Here is a 22,223-nt window from a genome sequence, read left to right on the forward strand (position 1 = left end):
TTTCTTCGATTTTTGTGGCGACAAGCCAGGTTTCAAAGTGAAAAAGCCAGCTACCCATCCAGAACTAAAACCGCAAAGCGACTCAAAGCAATTTTCTGCCTATTTTGCTAATTTAATCCTAGGGTTTAGATGTGAGGAACTAGAAGTGGAGTAGGTCCCCTTCGCCCCCGAGGGTCCAGATCAGGAGTCTCCCATAATCGAGCCCCCCTTAAGCGCTCCATCACAGAAGCGCTCATCCCTATCTGTCTAATCACGGATGGAAGGCAGCAGCGTGGGATCCCTCTCGCTGGAGCTCATCTGTCAGTCCTGCTAATCACATGTCAAAGCGAGCTCTCCACTTACTAAACAGATCCTGAAAAGATATTACCTGCTATTGACCTTGCAAGCTGTGGCTTTGGGTCAGCACCCTGCAGCCGTGACAAAATTATGATCCGTGTAACCACTTTGTATTACTCTTTTGCTATTGAAGGACTGTTGAGGGTTTGCCTTAAAGGGATAATTCACCCAAAAAATTAATAAATAAATAAATTCTGTAATCATGCCCTCACATCTTTACAAACCTGTATGACATTCTTTCTTCTTTATTCTTTTACCACACTGTTAAAAATATTTTCTAAACGAATGAAGAATTGTACATTTTGAGTGATATCTTTTCTATGTCAAATTCAGTACTGTAAAATATAAAAAATTGTTTTTAAAAAATCAAACGAAAATAATACATTTTAAGGGGTTAAATGTGTTTGAATGGCTAGGCAAGGCGCATGCTGAAAAATGCACTTAATTTGACATAAATATTGGGTGTTTTATGGGATTGAAAAGTCAGTGTGTCAGCACTTTGAGAAGGTAATTATTTCCATCTTAAATGGGTCCCATTTGGAAAACAGCTATACAGAAAACTAAATCTACAATCCTGTAGTTGCCAAGTATGTGACCACATGACATGCGCATCAGGACTCTTTAAACACAGATATCCTCAATCTCCCTGTTACACCCCATAATGCAGCACAGTAACATGCTTGAAAAGGTATTACAGGCATTTTAATTTAATTAAATTTGTAACAGACCATTGCACTTAGTGGGGTGACAAGCCTCCCGAGCCCTGCAAAAACTATACTTCTAACTTCTTTTAATGAGGAAAGAGTTGTGTTTTAATGCATAACTCTGCTGCTGTCTGGAGAATGGTCAAAGAATGCTAACTTTTATGAGAAGCGTGAACTCTGAACACCCACGCTAGCGGAAGCGCTGCAGATGGTCTCCTCTGCACGAGTATTAATCTGTCAGCATGGGCTGTGGGCAGAGCGTTAGAGAGGAGAGTACGCTCATCAGATTCAGGTGTTGCCTGCTGTGTGTCATGGCAGCCTGTCATAGGAAACACTGCTGGAGCCCTCACTCCTGAGCTGAAGTTTGCCTTGCTTTCATTGGCCAGAGCTGATCCTTGTGGAAGCCAAGGCAACCGTAACCTGAGTTTCACTTAGTGTCTGTCTATCCTGCAGTGTTGCTGACTGACATGTATGCTTAATTGTGTTTTTGTTATTTTTTTGTAAATTTTATTCTGAATATGAACACTCCCTAGTGTGATATGGTTTGCTTTAGTTGAATTTAATTCATTCTGGCTGGAAAGGAAACACGAGTTGAGGATTAAAACATTTCATTTTCTGTTAGCATGATTTGCTATGCATAGTCTATGATACATATACACTACATACCTTAGATTTGTTTAAATTCATATAAATGACTTATTTCCATATTATTAAATTTTTAATACTGTATGATATAATTATTTATTTAAATAACTTAAATTAAATTAATGTTCTTAAGAAATATTGCTGAAGCATTAGAATTATCTGTAAATGTTTTTATGCAATTGCAAATGTAATTTGACACTGGATTCACACTGGACGTGCATTAGAATGAAATGTGTAAAAGCAATCTGAGTGACTGTTCTAATTCAATTTTACAGGATCAAACCCACATCTCCAGTATCTTAAAACAGTTTGAACAATCCCAGTAAGAAGAGTCAAAGAGCAAATCATCATGGGGATGCCAGGCCTGCTACTGGCCTGTGTGGCAGTAGCCATGTTAGTTCATCTCTCTAGTGCTGGTCTGGTAAAAAGAGTAATTAGACACAGAAGAGAATCACTGTCACCGACCACTGAGAACTTGACCCTCCCAAATCCTGATCAGCCTGTGGTTTTCAATCATGTATACAACATCAATGTTCCCTCTGGGTCCCTGTGCTCCGTGGACTTGGATTCACCTGGAACAACACCAGTGAAGCCAAAACCGGCCAATCTGCAGTCTGACCAACACATTGAACACACCATGGATGGAGAGAATCAGATTGTTTTCACGCATAGGATTAACATTCCTAAGAAAGCTTGCGGTTGTGATAACCACATGCCTGAGCTGAAGGATCTTCTGAACAGGCTTGAAATGCTGGAAGCAGAGGTGTCCAGTCTAAGAGAGCAGTGCACCAGTGGAACAGGCTGCTGTGGTGCTCAGGTTACAGGTAATGCCAAATATTCCATAAATACTTCAGTAAGCCCTTAGGAGGCTGAGCCTCATCACAAATGTTTTTAAATAAACAAAACAATGCTAAGTTGTGGAAATGGACATTCTTTACTCATCCTCATGTTGTTCCAAACCTGCATACATTTCATTCTTCTGAAAAACACAAGAAGGTATTTTAAAAAATATAGTTAACCAAACATTTGGGCCTTTGACTTCCATTGTAACATGGACAAAAAGTAAATAATAAAATAAACTATTTTAAAATAGAAATGTTTCAAAATATCTTCTTTTATGTTCTACAAAATAAAGAAAGTAACAAGTTTTGGAACAAAGTGGGGGTAAGTGAATGATGACAAAATGTATATCTTTGGAACTATTCCTTTAAATTTTATTTTTATAGCATAACACACAGATACATACAGTGGAAAGTATTTCTCTTTTTATTTTTATTTTTACATGTAGTAGACCAGTGTTCAATCACTACATGAAGGTTAGAAGAGGCTGAAAGCATAAAAGGCTCTGCTCAATTCTAAATTGGCCAATCAAAATGAAATGACAAAGCTATTTGCTTTCATCCAAAATGTGGCAGAAAAAAGGAGAAAGGATCAGGCTAAATAAAATTAGACCATTCTGCATATATATGTAGACATATAATCACCAGTCATTGTCAGATGTAACGATCCAAGCCAACTGGCTTTTAGTATCACATTTGTGCTTGCATAATCAAGCCTGATTGTGGTTAGGACAAGATGTCACTAAAATATTACTAAGAATTAACTAAAACCTGCCACAATCTTTCATTGGTTCAAAAAATATTAAGTTAAATATAAGCCATCACCAATTGGGAGTTATTGCATCCTCCCAAATGACTCATTACATAGTTTTTCACCATGATCTCGAAACAAGCCTGCTTTTTATTTAGAAGCCGTATCATTCATATATATACATAAATCAGTGTAGTTTTTATGGACTGTTTATATGACAATGTAGTTAAAAACACACATTATGTGTTTTGTCTGTAGTATTGTACAAATCTTAATTGTTAACACATTTTTTGTTTGTGTAGTATTTCTAGCGATGTTCATAACAAATGGCAGTTATTGGATTGCATTTACCAACATCTTGAAAAAATTATTGAAATTGCCAAGAAAATGTTTGCATTTTAGTATTTATACTTTAAATGTACTAAAAGAAATGTAAATGGAACCATTAAGGAATCGTTAAATTCTGTACAAGTCCCATTCCTGTCTAAGCCAGCATGAAAGTGTTTCTCAGCCAAAAATGACTAAAAACCTTTTTAGCAGGTGAAGTTACAACCAAACCCTACTGCAGTGGCCGTGGAAATTACAGCACTGAGACCTGCAGCTGTGTGTGTGAGCCCGGTTGGAAGGGAGTCAACTGCTCTGAGCCAGAATGCCCTAACTTTTGCCAGGATCAAGGCCGCTGTGAAGATGGCAAGTGCGTCTGCTTCGAGGGCTTCGGCGGTGAGGACTGCAGCACCGAGCTGTGCCCTGTGGACTGCGGTGAGAATGGAGAGTGCATCGATGGGGCTTGCATCTGTGCTGAGGGCTTCATCGGTGAGGACTGCAGTTTGACCAACTGCCTAAACAACTGCCTCGGCAGGGGGCGCTGTGTGGATGATGAATGTGTATGTGATGAGCCTTGGACAGGCTTTGACTGCTCTGAGCTCATCTGTCCCAACGACTGCTATGACCGTGGGCGCTGTGACAATGGAACCTGTTATTGTGAAGAGGGCTTTACTGGGGAGGACTGTGGGGAGCTTACCTGCCCCAAAAATTGCAATCACCGTGGCAGGTGCGTAAATGGACAGTGCGTCTGCAACATTGGCTACAGCGGAGATGACTGCTCCAGGCTAACCTGCCTCAATGACTGCAATCAGAGAGGGCACTGCTTCAATGGGAAGTGCATATGTGATCCTGGGTTCGAGGGTGAGGACTGCAGCATTCTTTCCTGCCCTGACAACTGCAATGACAGGGGACAGTGCATCAACGGTGAGTGTATTTGTGATGATGGCTATGAAGGTGATGACTGCTCTGAGCTTTCTTGCCCCAATAACTGTCACGATCGTGGCCGATGCGTCAACGGGAAGTGCATTTGCAAAGTTGGCTTTGCCGGAGAAGACTGCAACATCAAGACCTGTCCCCATGACTGCCATGGACATGGAGAGTGTGTGGACGGTAAATGCATTTGCCATGATGGCTTTGCTGGAGAACACTGTGGCATCAAGACCTGTCCCCATGACTGCCATGGACGTGGAGAGTGTGTGGACGGCAAATGCATTTGCCACAATGGCTTTGCTGGAGAACACTGTGGCATCAAGACCTGTCCCCATGACTGCCATGGACGCGGAGAGTGTGTGGACGGCAAATGCATTTGCCACAATGGCTTTGCTGGAGAACACTGTGGCATCAAGACCTGTCCCCATGACTGCCATGGACGCGGAGAGTGTGTGGACGGCAAATGCATTTGCCACAATGGCTTTGCTGGGGAACACTGTGGCATCAAGACCTGTCCCCATGACTGCCATGGACATGGGCAATGTGTGGACGGCAAGTGCATTTGCCACCATGGCTTTACTGGAGAAGATTGCAGCATCAAAACCTGTCCCAATGACTGCCATGAGCACGGAAAGTGTGTAGATGGCAAGTGCATTTGCCATGATGGTTTTGCTGGTGAAGATTGCAGCATCAAAACCTGTCCCAATGACTGCCATGAGCGTGGGAAGTGTGTAAATGGCAAGTGCATTTGCCATGAAGGTTTTGCTGGTGAAGATTGCAGCATCAAAACCTGTCCCAATGACTGCCATGAGCGTGGACAGTGTGTGGATGGCAAGTGCGTTTGCCATGAAGGTTTTGCTGGAGAAGACTGCAGCATCAAAACATGTCCCAATGACTGCCATGAGCGTGGACAGTGTGTGGATGGCAAGTGTGTTTGTCATGTTGGTTTTACAGGCCATGATTGCAGCGAATTGACTTGCCCCAATGACTGCCATAACAGAGGACTTTGTGTAAATGGCCAATGTGTGTGTAACAGCGGGTTCACTGGGGAGGACTGTGGTACAAAGACGTGTCCCAACAACTGTCTGGACCGTGGCTACTGTGAAGATGGAAAGTGTGTCTGCTCCGAGGGCTACACCAGTGAAGACTGCTCTGTTCTCACCTGCCCAGCAAACTGCAATGATCAAGGCCAATGTCTGAATGGAATGTGCATATGTAATTTAGGCTTCACTGGCGACGACTGCTCTGAAAGTAAGTCACTTTATTTTACATTGGAATATGTAACACCTCATATGTATAGGTTATACTTGCACTCTTTTGGCTATACTTATACTTTCTCAATGTAAAAGAATATGTTATGATTTTCATAGAACCCCAGTATGAGCTAATCAAGTTATAATCAGCTATATAAAATTATATTTGATACATTATATTATATTATTATTATATAAAATATAAGTTTTAAACATGTCAAAGTGAAAAGAAATCAAACTTAATTAATTAATTATGAATAAATTACTCATGGTGTATGTGTATTTGCACTGTAAGTGGCATAAACTAAACAGATAATTAAACCATTATTTGTATGACGATTTCCTGTCAGACAAAATTAATAATTGTGATATCCCTAAGATAACACCAGTAATGTCATCAAAATAAATTACAAAATTAGTTATGCGTCAACCAAGAGGTTTCCCAGACTACTCCTCCCCATCTGTCCTTGGTCAGACTAAGCAAGTCCCTCCCTAAAATCATGTTATTGGCTGAGTTTTGCTATGGCAGGAAATGTTGTGATAACATCATAGAGCCACATTGTTTTAGGAAATCAATCTATGAATGGTTTATTTAGTTGTTTCTGCACATTCAGCTGGCATCGAATGAAGTATTTATCTTAACATTTTTCTGTTCCTTTTTAATTCAGAGGTTCTTCTAAAATTGTTAATAATTTGAAATGTTTCAATCCACAGTCTCCCCACCCAGAGACCTGACTGTGACTGAGGTCGATCCAGAAACAGTGGACGTTGCCTGGGTCAATGAGATGCTTGTGACAGAGTATCTTATCACCTATGTGCCTACGGCTCCTGGCGGTTTAGAGATGGAAATGAGAGTTTCAGGTGAAAAGAAGACAGCCACTATTAGTGATCTCGAGCCTGGCATAGAGTACCTAATCAGTGTCTTTGCTGTCCTGAACAGCAAGATGAGTGTCCCTGTCAGTGCCAGAATAGCCACACGTAAGTCACCCATCATCATGCTTAGGAAAATTATTAGTTATTTTGTCCTGAGTATATTCTGCAAAACTGATTTATAACCCACAATTAGATCTTCCTGAACCTGAGGGTCTGAAATTCAAATCGGTTAGAGAGTCCTCAGTGGAGGTTGAATGGGACCCCTTGAACATCCCGTTTGATGGCTGGAACCTCATCTTCAGAAACACAGTGAGTGTCCTGGCATCCTCCGTAATTCTCTAAGGTGGCTATGGTCCAAAAGAGTATTGTCGCCCTCATATTTTCTCCTAAAAGATGTATTATAAAAGGACCGTTCTGTTTGCAAGTAATAGTTTAAAATGAGAAGCTCAAAAGGCGCCCAGTGGAAAATAGCTGAGTGGTGCCACTAAGCAAAAAGCTACTGTTGGGAAGTCTGCGGTTTTGCAAGACAAAACCCTCTAAGAAGCTCCTGGCAACAGCATGCGTGACCATGTCTCACAGAACTCTTATTGTCTTTGTAATGCTTTATTTTCTTTCTCAAGGGCTTATGCAAACTCCAAAAAACACCACCATTAGAACATGCAAACCTCCCCTACATCCTTCTTTCAAATCACAGCCTGGCAGTCTCATTCACACATCAAGTTTAGGGATGTCCATGCCAAAATAATTCTCACTGTGAATTAAAACACTCATCCAAGTAAAATCAAAGTGTTTACTCTCAGGACACCCTCTCATTACCCCGTAGTTCATGGGAGCATGACTTTGTTTTCCTGAGTTTGCTTCTTTGATGCTTTGTGGTGCTCTTTTATTAACCAGCAGAACCTTTGACCAGCGATCTGTTATTAGATTTAATATATTCACCAATTCAGTTAACCAAAAAAAAAAAAAAAATCAAATTCTGTTTTTGAATGGCAGAAAGAAGAGGATGGAGAGATTTTGAACTCTCTCACCGCTCCTGAGACCACCTTTGAGCAGTCTGGTCTTGGACCTGGACAAGAGTATGAAGTCAAGCTTGAGGTGGTAAAGAACAACACTCGTGGACCACCAGCCAGCAAGAACGTTGTCACAAGTAAGCAGCTGTCGAAAGCAATTAACCATGTCCATTCTGCTAATTTTCAGGACTTTTTTTGTTTTTTTAAAGAGACAGGATGTCTTACCTGAAATTAGAAAGAGCAGTCAGCAGTTTATGTTAATTGCTAGTTATTTGCAGTGCAGTGAGTTGCTGAGCATTTCAAATTATTATTTTGAGTTAAAATAACTGAATATATAAGAGTTAGTTTCTCAGGACCTTATTTTGCAAAACTTTAACACTTGAACTCTTGCGCTCATGTGCTTTTCTACACCAGACCAGCAAAAATATTATTCTAAAGTTTCGGATCACAAAGATTTCTGACAGATAAATGATCAGACTGGGGAAATGAATGCTGAAAATACACCTTTTTTTATCATATTTCACAATAATAATTAATATTGAATAATATACAGTATGTTTATTTGATAATTTGATAGTTTTTTGGGATATATTGTTCACATGGGTCTATCACCTTCCTATATCAGTATGAAACTAAAGTGACATTCTAAATATTACTAACATTTTTGTATTATGCTACATATTCTGAGTGACAACTACAGAACGGAGCATTTCTAGCTCATCATCCTCTTCAACTATATATTATCTGATTGTAGGATAAGGGTTTACCCTCAGATTTTATACTTCAGAAATAGATTTTGCTTTGCTGAAAAATCTTTTACCGAAGTGACATTTCCCAAAAATCCATTCACTTTTATCACTTCCTTCTTTTAGAACGTAATAAAGATTATTTTGGATAGAGATGTGCCTTTATAACACTGGCTTCTTGTGCTGTCAGTGCAAGTAACCAGAGTTTTCCTTCATGACAGGCTGTTTTTGCTGTCTTACAAATGTCTAAAAAAATTCTCCCAGCATGCCTCTAACGCTCCATCTACTCCATTTCTTCGACTTGTGCCACATAGGATTTGCATTAAAGGGGGACTAATTGCTCAAAGTGAGTTCTCTCTCTCACTCTCTGTGTGTGGGAGGCACCACTCAGCAACATGAGAGGCTGTCCTCCCGTGAGATAACTAGCGCATTGGAGCATCTCACATGCACAAATCTGCTCTAAGCTGCATGCAGTTCCTCTATATTATGTTATGCTCACTTGAGTATGAGCTCTCACTACAGTTCCTAATCTAATAAATGGATTTAAGCATAAAATTAAGGACCTAGCTATTTTACTTGTACTCTTATCAGTCTTGGAGAAGCAGATGTGCAGATACTATTCTTTGGTCTTGTCAAATGTATTGATATAGATATGAATGCATACATATATTGGCAATAGTGTTTTTTTTGTTTGTTTGTTTTTTCAAACCGGAGTCTTCAAGTGTTGCGATTCTATTTCAGGGGTACAAAAATTAACATTTACCTAATTTTCAATGATATTTCTTGATTGAATTAGAACTGTATTATTGATAATATTTGCAATGTTTGTTTTAATAATGATTTTTATGCACTATTTACTATTTTGTTCATTTATTTTTTATTAATCACAGTGACAATAGGAAAAATTGTATAAATGTGTCTTTAAAAAAAATGTATAGCTACCATTTTATTTTAGGAGAGCGATCAATGTTTTTTGAGGTTCTTGACATCAAAACTGTGTCGCAGCTGTTTTTAACTCATCTGCTTGCACAAATGTTCCCATTGTGTTGCTTTTTTCCCCAGCTGTCACAAACCTCTTCTCTCATCCACAGTGATTGATGCTCCCAGTCAGGTGGATGTGCGTGATGTGACAGACAGTACAGCCCTTATAACCTGGTTTCAGCCTGTCGCTCAGGTGGATGGGATCTCTGTGTCCTATGGTCCAATCACAGATTTAGACAGGAACACAATCGAGCTTTCCTCCATGGATACCCAGTACCATCTGGCTGAGCTGAACCCTGACACAGAGTATGAGGTCTCTCTCATGGCCCGCAGGGGAGAGTTGACCAGCTTTCCGGTCTATGAGACCTTCACAACAGGTACAATCTCTTTACAAATAATTTTAGGACTTAAGGTGGAAATCCATTCTGCATCAGCAGGTCTACTGATAATTGTGTTGTACTTAGACCTCCATTTTGAAGCAATTTTCTTTGTCTTGCCCTGGAGGATAACACGTACGTCTACAGGAAGTATTTTCTTTTATCCACATGTTGGCATGTTTCAGACCTTGATGCCCCCAGCAACCTCAAGGCAGTAGAACAGACAGATGAGAGCATAACTCTGGAGTGGAAAAACAGCATCTCTGATGTCCTCAATTACCGTGTCAAATACGGCCCACTTTCTGGAGGGGAGCACGGAGAACTGGTCTTCCCCAGCAGCCCGCAAGATACCACTCAGGCTAAAATCACTGGTGAGAGGCCAATTTGAATTACACAATAATTCATCTCCAGAGATTACAAACCACATCAATTACAAACAGATCATACAGATCAAAAACCGTGTTTAAAAACTGGAATAAAAGTAGGCCATGCCGCAGTTTCAGTCCATCTGCACATCCAAGCCATTTGTACCCTCTTGAAATTAGAAATGTAGTTCTCAGGTGCTGAAGTGTGAAGTCATTTTCAAATTTTCCTGCATTTTTAAGGTTCAAAGTGGCCTTTTTCGTACTTGTACATACTTATCAACATTTTATTTCGAAATGAGCGCCTTTTTTAGTAATGTGAAGTGTTTACATGACTAAAAGCGAATGAGATGCTATCCCTTTTGTTGGTAATGCCTTATTCATGCCTTAAATAAAGTAACACTGGTGCTTCAATGTGAAAATCCCAGTCAAAAAGGGAAAGCAGAGGCTTTCTTCGTCGCAGCAGCACTTCTATTATACACTCATGCTTTGAGGCAATCTCCTGCGCTAATTCTTATTCTTTACAACCATGTGTTACCGCAAGCAGGGATTATCATGGCTGGGAGAAAAATATATTCAAAATGGATAATAGATTCTTTGTCTGGTTTGCTCCTTTGTCCTTGGGAGGCCTGTTCCCTGTAAATAAGGCGGACGATCTGTTCGGCTAATAACGCAGAGTCTCTCTCTCACACACACACACATATCTCACTAGTTGTCTCTTTCACACAGTTATTATCTGTAATTGCCGTCACGCCTGTGATTTTATTGATAATGAGCTTCCTCTGCATTAGGTGTAATTTCATGCTGGAGGACTCCTGCACAGTGACCTCTGCAGGAGCCAATACAGGCATTAAGAGGGGTAAAGTGTGGGATTTGGGCTAAGGGCTCTTATGAATTGGGGCTGTGGGGATCTGAGAATCTCTTGTATGATGGTAAATATTGTTTCTGGCCTGTGGAGAAGCTCTTTGATGCAGCCAATGAAAGGCATTAGATTGATATGGCGTGCAGATGAAATCGAAACCGCACTGTGGCAAGAACGAAAACAATTGCTTACCACAAAGGCTCCAAAATCAACTAATGTGAGAGATTAATGGTTTCTTTTGTCTAATGATTTGAGAGGACTGAATTTACTGGCCTCTTTCTTAGGCCTTAGGCCCGGGACAGAGTATGGAATGGGTGTGACGTCAATCAAAGAAGAGCGTGAGAGTTTGCCTGCTACAACCAATGCTGTGACTGGTAAGACTTAACCAGATGGTCAGTAACTCACCTGTATATTAGAGTTGTTTTAACTCTCTTCTTATTAGCAGAGTTAAAAGTGCATGTGAGTTCTATTGTCTTAATAAACCCAATTGTAGTTATGTAATGTTAATTCTGAAAGGAATAGTTAAGGAAAAAAACTAATCCTTTAATGTTACGTACCTGTCCTCTTAGATATTGACTCTCCCAAAGACCTTGAAGTAAGTGAAACCACAGAGACCACATTGGCACTGGTTTGGAGAAGGCCGGTCGCCAAAATCGACAATTATGTGCTAGTCTTTACATCTGCGGATGGCACAGAAACTGAATTGGAGGTACCTCTTGCGGCCAATACCTACATCCTGACTGACCTGAATCCTGGCATGCTGTACACTATCAGTCTAACTGCCAAGAGAGGAAGAAAGATGAGTGCGCCAGCCACTCTGTCAGCATCCACAGGTTAGTATGCATCATCACATTTTCATTTTGATACAGTATAAAAAATGCATCTTCACATCTCTTACCTCTAGAGTGACAAAACCAATATTGGTTTGGATCATAAAATAATCTTTCAAAAAATATGATTTGAATATTTTTTTCAACCCATAAATATATATTTATTCAGCAGGCCACTGAGGATCTGAAGGCAACTCTGGAATTTATTATCTTGACTGTTTTCCTCCTTTAAGTGCCAATATTTCTTTTGGAGTTTGAAGATACTGCAGTCCTTGTTCTATAAACTTGAATTAAACATTTTGTAGCTAAGTGAAAGTGACGTGACATTCAGCCAAGTATGGTGACCCATACTCAGAATTTGTGCTCTGCATTTAACCCATCCGAAATGCACACACACAGAGCAGTGAACACACACACACTGTGAGCACACACCCAGAGCAGTGGGCAGCCATTTATGCTGCGGCGCCCGGGGAGCAGTTGGGGGTTCGATGCCTTGCTCAAGGGCACCTAAGTCGTGGTATTGAAGGTGGAGAGAGAACTGTACATGCACTCCCCCCACCCACAATTCCTGCCGGCCCGGGACTCGAACTCACAACCTTTCGATTGGAAGTCCGACTCTCTAACCATTAGGCCACGACTTCCGCTACTTATTATGAGAAAACTTCCATAAAGATCTCAAAATGCCACCACGTACTGGAAACTGAAGCTTAATATGCCTATTCTGTGCCCTCATTTATGGCATGTGGTTTTATTTTTATTTTTAAAGGAAGCCCAAATCTCTGCGGACAGAATGCCATTTAACTTCCAGAATTTTTTTTACCAAAATGTTCTTGATTTTATAGCAGAAAAGTCATTAACTAATACCAAGGAGCTACAGAATATAACATCAGTTGTTTGCTTTGGTTGCCAAGGCAAGACAACAGATATAGTGTTTCTCAAGATCCCAAACAGACACACACACACACACACACACACACACACAGAAAGCTCATTCATGTGATAATCGTCAGAGTGAGCCCTATCCCCTTTTGAATTTGCGTGATTTGACCACAATGAACTTTGGGGCAGACTGATAAATAGGACACATGCTGAGCCGCCTGTTAAAATGTTGTCTCTGAAATCACCAGCAATATAATCCCATTGCATTTATTTCAGCAGCCTGTATCGGCCTTAGACATGGCACACAAGCATGGGCATACACTTCCCTCAGACCCGATGGAAATGGAAAGGGGGGGGGGGGACCTTTAGGTCTGGGCTTTTTTCTGTTCACTGAATGTTTCTCCTGCATGATTATGAGAGTTTCAGCTTGGTACATTGGGACCCGATGACCATCAGTCACACATGCATGCACAAAGTTTTGTTATGTTATGTTAAGGTATGGTCACATATGTGAATTTTCAGGAAAATTTTGTAGGCAAAAAGGTATTTTGCCTACAAAGTCAATTTTTTTGCACAGAAGTCAATTTCAAACCCAAAAATTCCATTGGACCAATTGTGACCAATTGTGAAATTGTTTTGGGGAAATCATTCACCCTCACAAAAAATTCCCACATGGATACCAATTAAAATGACTAAAACTTTCCTGTGAAAATTCACAAGCATTGATACATGTGACCACATCTTTATAGCTTGTGCATGCCTACAACAAAGGCTTTATCCAAACACCCTCAAGGTGTCTGTGGCCTGAGGACCTCACAACGGTAAAGCCGTTCTTTTATTCTATCCCCATCTGCATGTAGTGAAGGCCATTCCTCAGACATACATGGGCCGCTTTCAGTTTTGGGAACTCTATTGGATAAGTGTGCAAAATGAATCAGTTTTCCAAAATTTCAGTTCCCATGAATGGCACAAGATGATCAATGAGTTGTTTTGCTGTTTGACAGCTTCATATTGTTTCATCTCCTGATTTCAAAAGTGACAATCAGCCCTTATGCCTGGGAAGGTCATTCACTTCATCTCCATTGTCTCTCACCCTATTTGCACGCCACATTTCTGCCCTCTTGAATGTGTATAGACAGGATAATGGTTAGCCCACCGTGCATCTCTTAGCTGTCTGCCCCCTCTTTGCCTGTGAATGCTGACAATGCACAATGATGTTCAATTATAGGTTGCAATGCACTGCTCTGCATGGCTGCCTCCCATATTTGAAGTGTTCAGCATACCTCTGCTCAGGCAGGCTAGACAGGACCTTCAAAAATTAATGGCTTTTCTCAGGGCCATTAATACCAAAGCTGTCTCAGCAACCTGGTGCTTGGATGTTAATAGGTTGCATGAGAAAAGACTGCAAATTAGTTTGTTTGTCACTACAACTTTTTGTAGTAGAAGTTTTTTGTAAGTTTTTTTCACTGCATGGGCAGATGTTGTGTTCTGTTTGGAACAGATGGAGATGAATTTAAAACATATTAAAAGGTTTATTCTTGCTCATAACATGGATTTTACCCTCTAATTTTTCAAATGCTTTGCATTGTTTTGAATCATGTGTTCTGGTCTTTTTGTTTGGACTTCAATTAATTAGACTCAATTAAAACAACCATCATCTCAAAGAGAGAATGCCTTCAGAAATCAGCTAAACTTTTTCAGTCACCATAACCCACGTTTTTCTCCTATTTATACCTTTTCTTGCCAATTTAATTATCTTCTGATTTGTTTGTCATCCAGATGAAGAGAAGCCTCAGGTGGGCAACATCACCATCTCTGATGTGTCCTGGGACAGCTTCAGTATGTCCTGGGAGCTGGACAGAGGAGAGGTTGAGAGCTTTCTGGTTGAAGTATCTGACCCAGATGGCTTATCTGATGGCCAGAACCATACTCTATCCAGTCAGGAGTTCAGTCTGGCTGTCACTGACCTCTCCTCTAGTACTTTCTACAGGGTCACACTGTATGGGCTGTACAAGGGAGAGCTCTTAGATCCTGTCTTTGCTGAAGCCATCACAGGTATCAATTCTTGTGCAATCTTGGACCAGCTTGGTCTTCTTTTCCAGTTTTCTTTGGATCATGCTGTGTCTCAACCAGCAAAACCAACTAACTTCTTTTCTCTTCTAATGTGCAGTTCATCAAATCACATGGTATATTAAAACACATTATAACACATTTTTATTATTTTAACCAGTTTTTGTAGTCTTCATAGTGTATTAATTTCTTCATCTACTATCATGTTGTACTGAAACTAGTTTCCAACGAGTATTTCTTGTATTTTCCACTATTAATATAGAAGGTAAACTGAATATTTGGGCATTTTCAACAAAATAATGAATATAATGCAGCCACATCCAATAATGTTGATTTCAGAAGAATTCTCAATTAATTAATACTATTATTCAAAATGGGTGCATTAATCAAATGTGCTTTGATGCATTGATTAAAATGACTATTTTCAGTAATTATTACAGCCATGGTGTTAAGAGAGTTTACAAAATAAAAAAAAAATAAAAAATTACAACCTCAACATTTTACAAAGTAGTGTAATGCAGCGTCATCTAACATGACTGCATCCAAAATAAATCCCAGTGCCTGAATAAGTCTTTTTCTATGAAAAGCAATATGTCTAATGTACTATGTCAGTTTTCACAAACGTATGATCCACTTTGGCATCATATTGTATTCATCTGATGTCAGGATTCACATGACGTTAACAACATGGTTGAATAATATGTCTGAATTGAATTAATACTACAACACATGTATACTTGTAAAACAAAGAGAACTTCATTAATGCCTGACAAGTGAGTTCATAATCAAATGAAGTAAATACTGACAGTACATGATTTCAGACACAGATAATCTTTCAAATTGTGCAAATCAAGCCGCTTTCAAGTCATCTACAGATTCTGTCGTCTGCTGAATTTTATGTTGAAGTAAAACTGACATTCAGAGCACACCTGCACTGCATCATAATGCCTCCCCACACATTCACGTCTGCATAATCACCAGCACAGCCTCCAGGTGCAGGAAATGACCTCTGCCTGTCATCACTGGTACATTCGTGTTTAACAGGCAAAACATAGTTAGACTAATGATGCCTTTTTCATTTTAATTGACTGCGGCATTCAACTCACATTGTCACTTAATCAATTTAAATCATTTAGTTTGTGGTATTTATAATCTACCAAGTTGTACTGTTGCAACCAACAGTTGTAAACCAACATTTTGCCCCTCCTCAGAAAGTCAGCGAATAGAGCGGGTGACTGTACTGCCATGGAAGTGATCCTGAGGGGTTTTTGTCGCTTCTTGTGAAGGATCTTTTCAGTATGCACACCCAGTGCTACTTCTCATTCTTATGCCTCACTTTCACAAATTTTCTTGGCGTTTATCAGTCAGTGGCTGCACGGGTCGCAGTTGTAGCAGTTTCTCAAGTCTGCATGCAAATAGGCATAAGAGAAGGAGAACTGATTGGATTTCTGTTAACCTCCTCTCTATTCATGTCACATGACCCATGAACTCTTGCCTCGCTCTGGCCTGAGTAACACAAGCTTTTAAAAGCAGAAAAGTGTACAATGTTTACAGAAACTTCGGTAGTTTTCTTTCTCTGGTTGGTTTGCGTATCCCTGCTGCAACATTTAGCTGTGTCAACAGTAACACAGATATCCCCCTCAGAGGTTTAACCTGCCTGCTGTAGAATTACTGCTTCCAGACTTTGTTTCTGTAGGTTAGCTGGCGCCTTTTCCACCTCCACAAACAGATGCCTCTTTGTCAAACCAGAGAGACTTAGAAGGCAGTCAGATGAAAGTGATCCTTGGAGAGCACATGTTAGTACTCTTGAAATGCCTCAAACACTGCTGACACTCTTAAACAAGTGAACAGTGCTAATGAAGAGGGACAGCTCCACGGGATTTGTCCTCGCTGGTTTTCATTTCCAACACTTTTCCACATTCAACAAATGTCTTTTTTGTTTCACATCATCCAGAGCTTTAGAGGAAGAAGAGGTTTAGTCTGGCCAAGGTTCTTTCCCCCCTCCCCCCCAAGGCTCTATTTAGGCATTGTCAGTTTGGAACAATACTGCATTGTCTTTTGAATAATTTTTTTTAATCTCACTATCGGGTATTACTATTGAATTTCCATTCAATTTCTATAGTTTGTTGATTGCATTCTATGTATATCCAATATCCAGTTTTATAAATAGCAAGATTAATCCCAAATTTATATTCTTAATATAAACTATTTATTTATTGTATTTAAAATGTTAATAAACTACATTTATTATATATTTATTATATAATATATTTATTATATCATTATTAATACATTTCGAGTCTGGCTGCTGGATTGTTAAACATAAGCATTTAAAAAAGATATTATCATTCAATATGATCTTCCTTCTCCTTAATACTTCCTAAAATTCCAAAGAAAAAAATTAAAACTAATATGTCAAATGTGTGTAAGGCAGTAACTGGTTCTTGGTACATGAAGATGAAAAGCAAACCACAGCATATTAAGACTAGACCACATTCTGGCACATACAAGGCTATTGTTGGAAATACAATGCATTGCTCATGTGGTCAAGACATCCCTGAGGCTTTAGGTTTTCACTTTTACATATCCTTACACAATGATTGCTTCTCAAGAGACATCCCTCTCAGAATTCATATCTTTCATTGTCATTGGCCTTCTTGCAAGATCAGCTAAAAACGAGACAAAAATGCATTTCCAGAATGAGCCCAACTGTCAATATGATTATTATGGATATGTCATTGTCCCAGAAAAGCTCTGTCTTGAACCCTGCTTGACTGCTATTATATGACGATACAATTATGATGGTGGAACCTAATATAATGGTGGAAAATTCATCAATGTCAATTTTTTTTCCTACTAACCAACAGATCTCATTCCATATTCTAATCCAAATATGTAAATTAAATTTACTGGCTCACTGATTTCAGCATCACCTGCCACAGATATAGGAACAACTGATCGATGACTGAACAATTGATTTAAAAATATATATATTTTCATGCATGAGAAACATAATCGCTTAATTGTCTATCATACAGCATTGTCTTCCCCTGCTCAAATTTATATAACCTAAGCAAACACCACAAATAGAGTAAAACTGGTTTAGGGAATCACATTCGCAGTTCTTGGCCATTTAACCTCTTCTAAGTACATTCCACAGAGTTTACAGAGGAAGAACAACTTTATTGTTTTGTCAACCAGAGGCTGAACCTGAAGTGGAGCATCTTTCGGTCTCAGACAACACCCCACACAGCTTTAAACTGACATGGACAGCACCAAACGGCATCTTTGATACATTCACTATCAAAGTCGGGGATACTAACGGCCTGGGCCAACCTCTCCAGTTGAGTGTGTCTGGAGACAAGCGAACAGAAGCGGTGACAGGTCTCAAAGAAGATACGGAGTATGACATCGAGCTCTTTGGAATCATTATGGGACGGAAATTCAAGCCCCTTTTGTCTGTAGCTCGAACAGGTATTTGGATTTTTAAGAAAAGCTAGTGGAAGAACCACTAACTCTTTTTATTTTTCTTCATTTCAATGATTTTATGTTTCTGTCAGCTAGCTAGCAGGTTTGTTCAAAACTAATACCATTAAACATTAAGTATTTTCCATTCATCAATTACCTTCTTTGCCATTTTTAACAATATAGCAACATTACTCATTGTTTTCTTTTTCCTTATTGTGTCCACAGAGTAGCTCAAGAGTCTCTCATTAACAACAAGGGTTGCATCCAAGTCTTCTCTCACCAGTTTTATTTTCTCCGTCTCTATCTGTTATGTGATTGAGGGTTTTATTTACAAAGCAGTACCTCTAACTAGTTTGTGTATTTGTCCTGATTGCGTGCTTGTCTCAGGCAATCTTCCTTTATGTTAGTGAGCTTCACTTTCCACTTGTGTCTGATGTTTGCATGTCAGACTATTGTGCCTCTGTACTAGGGGCAAGTTAATCTTCTTGCATCTGTCACTCGAGATTCAGCACTGAGAAATAGCTTTAAGGCCAGGGCCTTTGTCTGTGTGTCCTTTCTCTGTAGTCGCACAGTTGGTCATCCTCATGTCCTGAATGTTTACTTTGATGCATCTATTTGTTGCAGCACAATAAACGGGCAAGTTCAAGAAGTTCCTTGACACCAGCTGTATTTTTGTTTCTTTTACAGTCTGAAATAACTCGTTTCTGGGGAAAGGTTTTTAACTCCTGTTTGTCAAATGCTAGAACACACATTTTTAACAGTATATTTTTATATTCGTTTCTTCTCTGTGTGTCCTTCTTACCAAGGTCTGGGAACACCCAAGGAGATACGCTTTTCTGATGTGACTGATACATCAGCCACTGTTCACTGGACTTTCCCCCGTACCCATGTAGACAGCTACCGGGTCACCTATGTGCCCATTCAGGGTGGTAAGTGACATGGTCATGTTATTATATATTATTAAAAATAGTATTTTATCATATATTACTACAAATTAAAATGAATTTTACTTTTTGAAGTATTTTCAAATGTAATTTATTCCTATATATATATATATATATATATATATATATATAATTGTTATTATTTATTCATTTATTTTTTCACTTTTTTTTCAAACAACAGAATTTATATGAAACAGAACCATAATCAATTCAATGTGTCCTTTCTAAAAAAAAATGGAATTTCTTTTGAAAAAATTCCTTTCGTACACCAAACATTTGAATGGAAGTCTACATATATTCGTGCTATTTATAGCATATTTGGATCTTTTGTGCTGGAAGTGAAGGCAAAGCCTTCTTCCTTCCAAGTTGGAACACAGTCCATCTTAGGAAAGCGAGACTTTACTGTGTGGTTTTCTATGCAGATGGATAGTTGCCTGTTGGAAATTCATAGTATCATTTGTACTTCCTCAGTTTATGATTTGTCATAAATGCTATCTTATGTAATAAATTGAATAAGTTCAGGAGGAAATTCTCTTAAACTGCTGTTTTGGCATAATAAATTGATTGAATTCAAGAGATGTCCCCCTAAAGTCTCATAGTGTCCTTTTGGCTTCTCTGTGATCAGTGCAAGTTTTTAGATCAGGCCCATCTTCAGTTATGTGAAGCTATCAGTGCATAAATCAAACCACACTGTTTTATCCATCAGCACAGCATTCTTGCATATCACCATCCCAATTTATTACGGACAGTGCTGCCCTCTAGTGACATACGCTAAATCGAATTTATTCTAATGTTCTGTCTCCCCCTGCAGGCAGCCCTATGACACTGAGAGTAGATGGAGGAGAGTCACAAGCCATGCTGCCTAATCTGACCCCAGGAGTGACCTACCAGGTCACAGTCATTGCTGTGAAGGGCTTGGAGGAGAGTGAACCAGGATCTGATAGAGTCACGACAGGTACAACTAAAATAGTTTATAGAATATGATCAGTGATGGGAGTAATGCAAGTACAAGGTAATTAATTAATCTAAAATAATTACTTTAGCCTAGGAATCGACGCCAGGCTGTCTCTCAGTGATTTTGCTTCTCTTTTGTCTCTCTGTTTGTATCTGTTGGCCCTCAGCACTGGATAAGCCACGAGGTCTGACAGCAGTCAACATCACCGACACTGAAGCTCTGCTGCTGTGGCAGCCGTCCATTGCTACTGTGGATGGATATGTCATCACTTACAGCGCAGACAGTGGTAACAACTCAGACTGTCCCTAATTATTATCGAAGGAAAGCTGTTTCACGTGCTACAGATTAAAACAATAAAGCAGAGAGTCTCAGCTGTGTTTTGTTCTTTTGTCAGTGGCTCCAGTGATGGAACGGGTGTCTGGGAACACTGTGGAGTTTGAGATGAGCTCCCTCACACCTGCCACCCTGTACACTGTTAAAGTTTATGCTGTCAGAGAAGCAGCCAAGAGCGCTGCAACCAGCACAGAGTTCACCACAGGTAAAGTGAACACTCACTCACCCTTACGCACCGCACAAACAACAACAAGACATCTGATTTCTTATTTCATACAAGAGAAATATTTATTGGTGTGGAGTAAAAGAGTAGCCTTCTGATATCTGTTTCTACTGGGCAAAAATACATGAGCACCTTTGACCAAAAAGATTATTTTATTATTATTTTTTTTTATCATGAACAATGTGTTTTAATAAGCATTCAATTAAATATTTTTTCACACTTTTTTGCAGAATCAACTAATAAAAAATTAAATTAAGAGAACAAAAATAAAGCCATGTTTCATTGACATATTAAACTCCAAAAAATGTTTTACAGAGGTGATTTTGGATATCTCTTTTTATCACTTCATCAATCAGAAAATAATATCAACAGCCAGGAAAAAAAATCACCTTTTTTTTGGAATAAAATATTTTATAAAACCTGGCAAATTATACATGAACAAACCCCTCTGTAAAAACCTTCAGATTGTAGATAGTGATAAAACTTCAAAGATTGGTATGTATATGTGTTACTCTGTGTATTACTTAGGGCTCAGTGCAGGAGAAAAATCTCATTTTGAGAAAATGGTCTGTAAAGATATGTATTGTAATTAAAATATATAGACGCAATCAGATAAAGTGCTATGAAAGAAACACTTCAAAGTGTATTGTTGTGTAATGTGTAATGCTTTTTTTTCCACAAGTCTAAAAAAAACCCAGTGCATAAAGAAAGTGTTTGTGCCCAGAATGTCTCACCTTAAGAATTCTGAATGCAAGGTTAATAACAGAATACTCTCTGCTGCAGATGTCGATGCCCCTCAGAATCTGGCTGCCAGTAATATTCAAACAGAAAGTGCTATGTTGACATGGAAGCCACCAAGAGCAGACATCAGTGGGTACATCCTCAGCTTTGAGTCTGCTGATGGCATTGTCAAGGTGAGTGGACCGCCTGAATGAACAATCTAACTTTAAACATCACTTACAGCCTAAAAACTGAAGCTTGGCCATTTTTTATTCCTGGTTTTCTTCTCTTGGCTCAGGAGGTTGTCCTTAGCCCCACGGCAACATCTTACAGCATGACTCAGCTGACTTCCTCCACTGAGTACACAGTCAGACTGCAGGCCATCGCTGGGCCAAAGAGAAGCAGAATCATCTCCACAGTCTTCTCCACCAGTGAGCCAATAACCTGAAAGCACATCTTCTTTACATGATCACAAACTCTGAACAAAATAAACTAGCCTCTGGGTAAACTTCTCTTTCTTTATCACAGTTGGAGTGCTATACAAGAATCCTAAAGACTGTTCGCAGACTCTATTAAATGGAGAAACAACCTCAGGCCTGTACACTATTTACCTGCGTGGAGATGAGAGTCAGCCTCTGCAAGTCTACTGTGATATGACCACTGATGGAGGCGGCTGGATTGTGAGTAATTCTTCCTCAAATAACATGTTCTGGACCTACAGGGGGTATTAAGGGGGTATAAAGTGACAGTTCACTTGAAAAAAATTAAAACTAGTATCTGTAAATGCAAGGGTACTTTTATGTGTTTT

General features: G+C 39.4%; 1 protein-coding gene across 3 annotated transcripts in view; it reads left to right on the top strand.

The window, feature by feature from the left end:
• The window catches only part of LOC132141369 (tenascin-like), a 40,132-nt gene that overhangs the window by 15,709 nt on the left and 2,200 nt on the right, over positions 1 to 22,223 (top strand). For 2 of the 3 annotated variants that reach the window (XM_059550823.1, XM_059550822.1), the window contains 18 exons: positions 1,961 to 2,509; positions 3,813 to 5,780; positions 6,497 to 6,760; positions 6,849 to 6,964; positions 7,649 to 7,802; positions 9,503 to 9,769; positions 9,955 to 10,140; positions 11,278 to 11,367; positions 11,563 to 11,826; positions 14,482 to 14,757; positions 17,974 to 18,246; positions 19,047 to 19,169; positions 19,996 to 20,139; positions 20,306 to 20,425; positions 20,534 to 20,677; positions 21,479 to 21,609; positions 21,714 to 21,846; positions 21,944 to 22,095. In XM_059550823.1, coding sequence (XP_059406806.1) covers positions 2,035 to 2,509; positions 3,813 to 5,780; positions 6,497 to 6,760; positions 6,849 to 6,964; positions 7,649 to 7,802; positions 9,503 to 9,769; positions 9,955 to 10,140; positions 11,278 to 11,367; positions 11,563 to 11,826; positions 14,482 to 14,757; positions 17,974 to 18,246; positions 19,047 to 19,169; positions 19,996 to 20,139; positions 20,306 to 20,425; positions 20,534 to 20,677; positions 21,479 to 21,609; positions 21,714 to 21,846; positions 21,944 to 22,095 — 5,280 coding nt within the window. In that variant the 5' untranslated portion in view covers positions 1,961 to 2,034. The remainder of the gene's footprint in view (positions 1 to 1,960; positions 2,510 to 3,812; positions 5,781 to 6,496; positions 6,761 to 6,848; positions 6,965 to 7,648; positions 7,803 to 9,502; positions 9,770 to 9,954; positions 10,141 to 11,277; positions 11,368 to 11,562; positions 11,827 to 14,481; positions 14,758 to 17,973; positions 18,247 to 19,046; positions 19,170 to 19,995; positions 20,140 to 20,305; positions 20,426 to 20,533; positions 20,678 to 21,478; positions 21,610 to 21,713; positions 21,847 to 21,943; positions 22,096 to 22,223) is intronic. The other variant, XM_059550824.1, reaches the window with a different exon arrangement.

This window comes from Carassius carassius, chromosome 5 (assembly GCF_963082965.1).
Source record: "Carassius carassius chromosome 5, fCarCar2.1, whole genome shotgun sequence".
Taxonomy (NCBI): domain Eukaryota; kingdom Metazoa; phylum Chordata; class Actinopteri; order Cypriniformes; family Cyprinidae; genus Carassius; species Carassius carassius.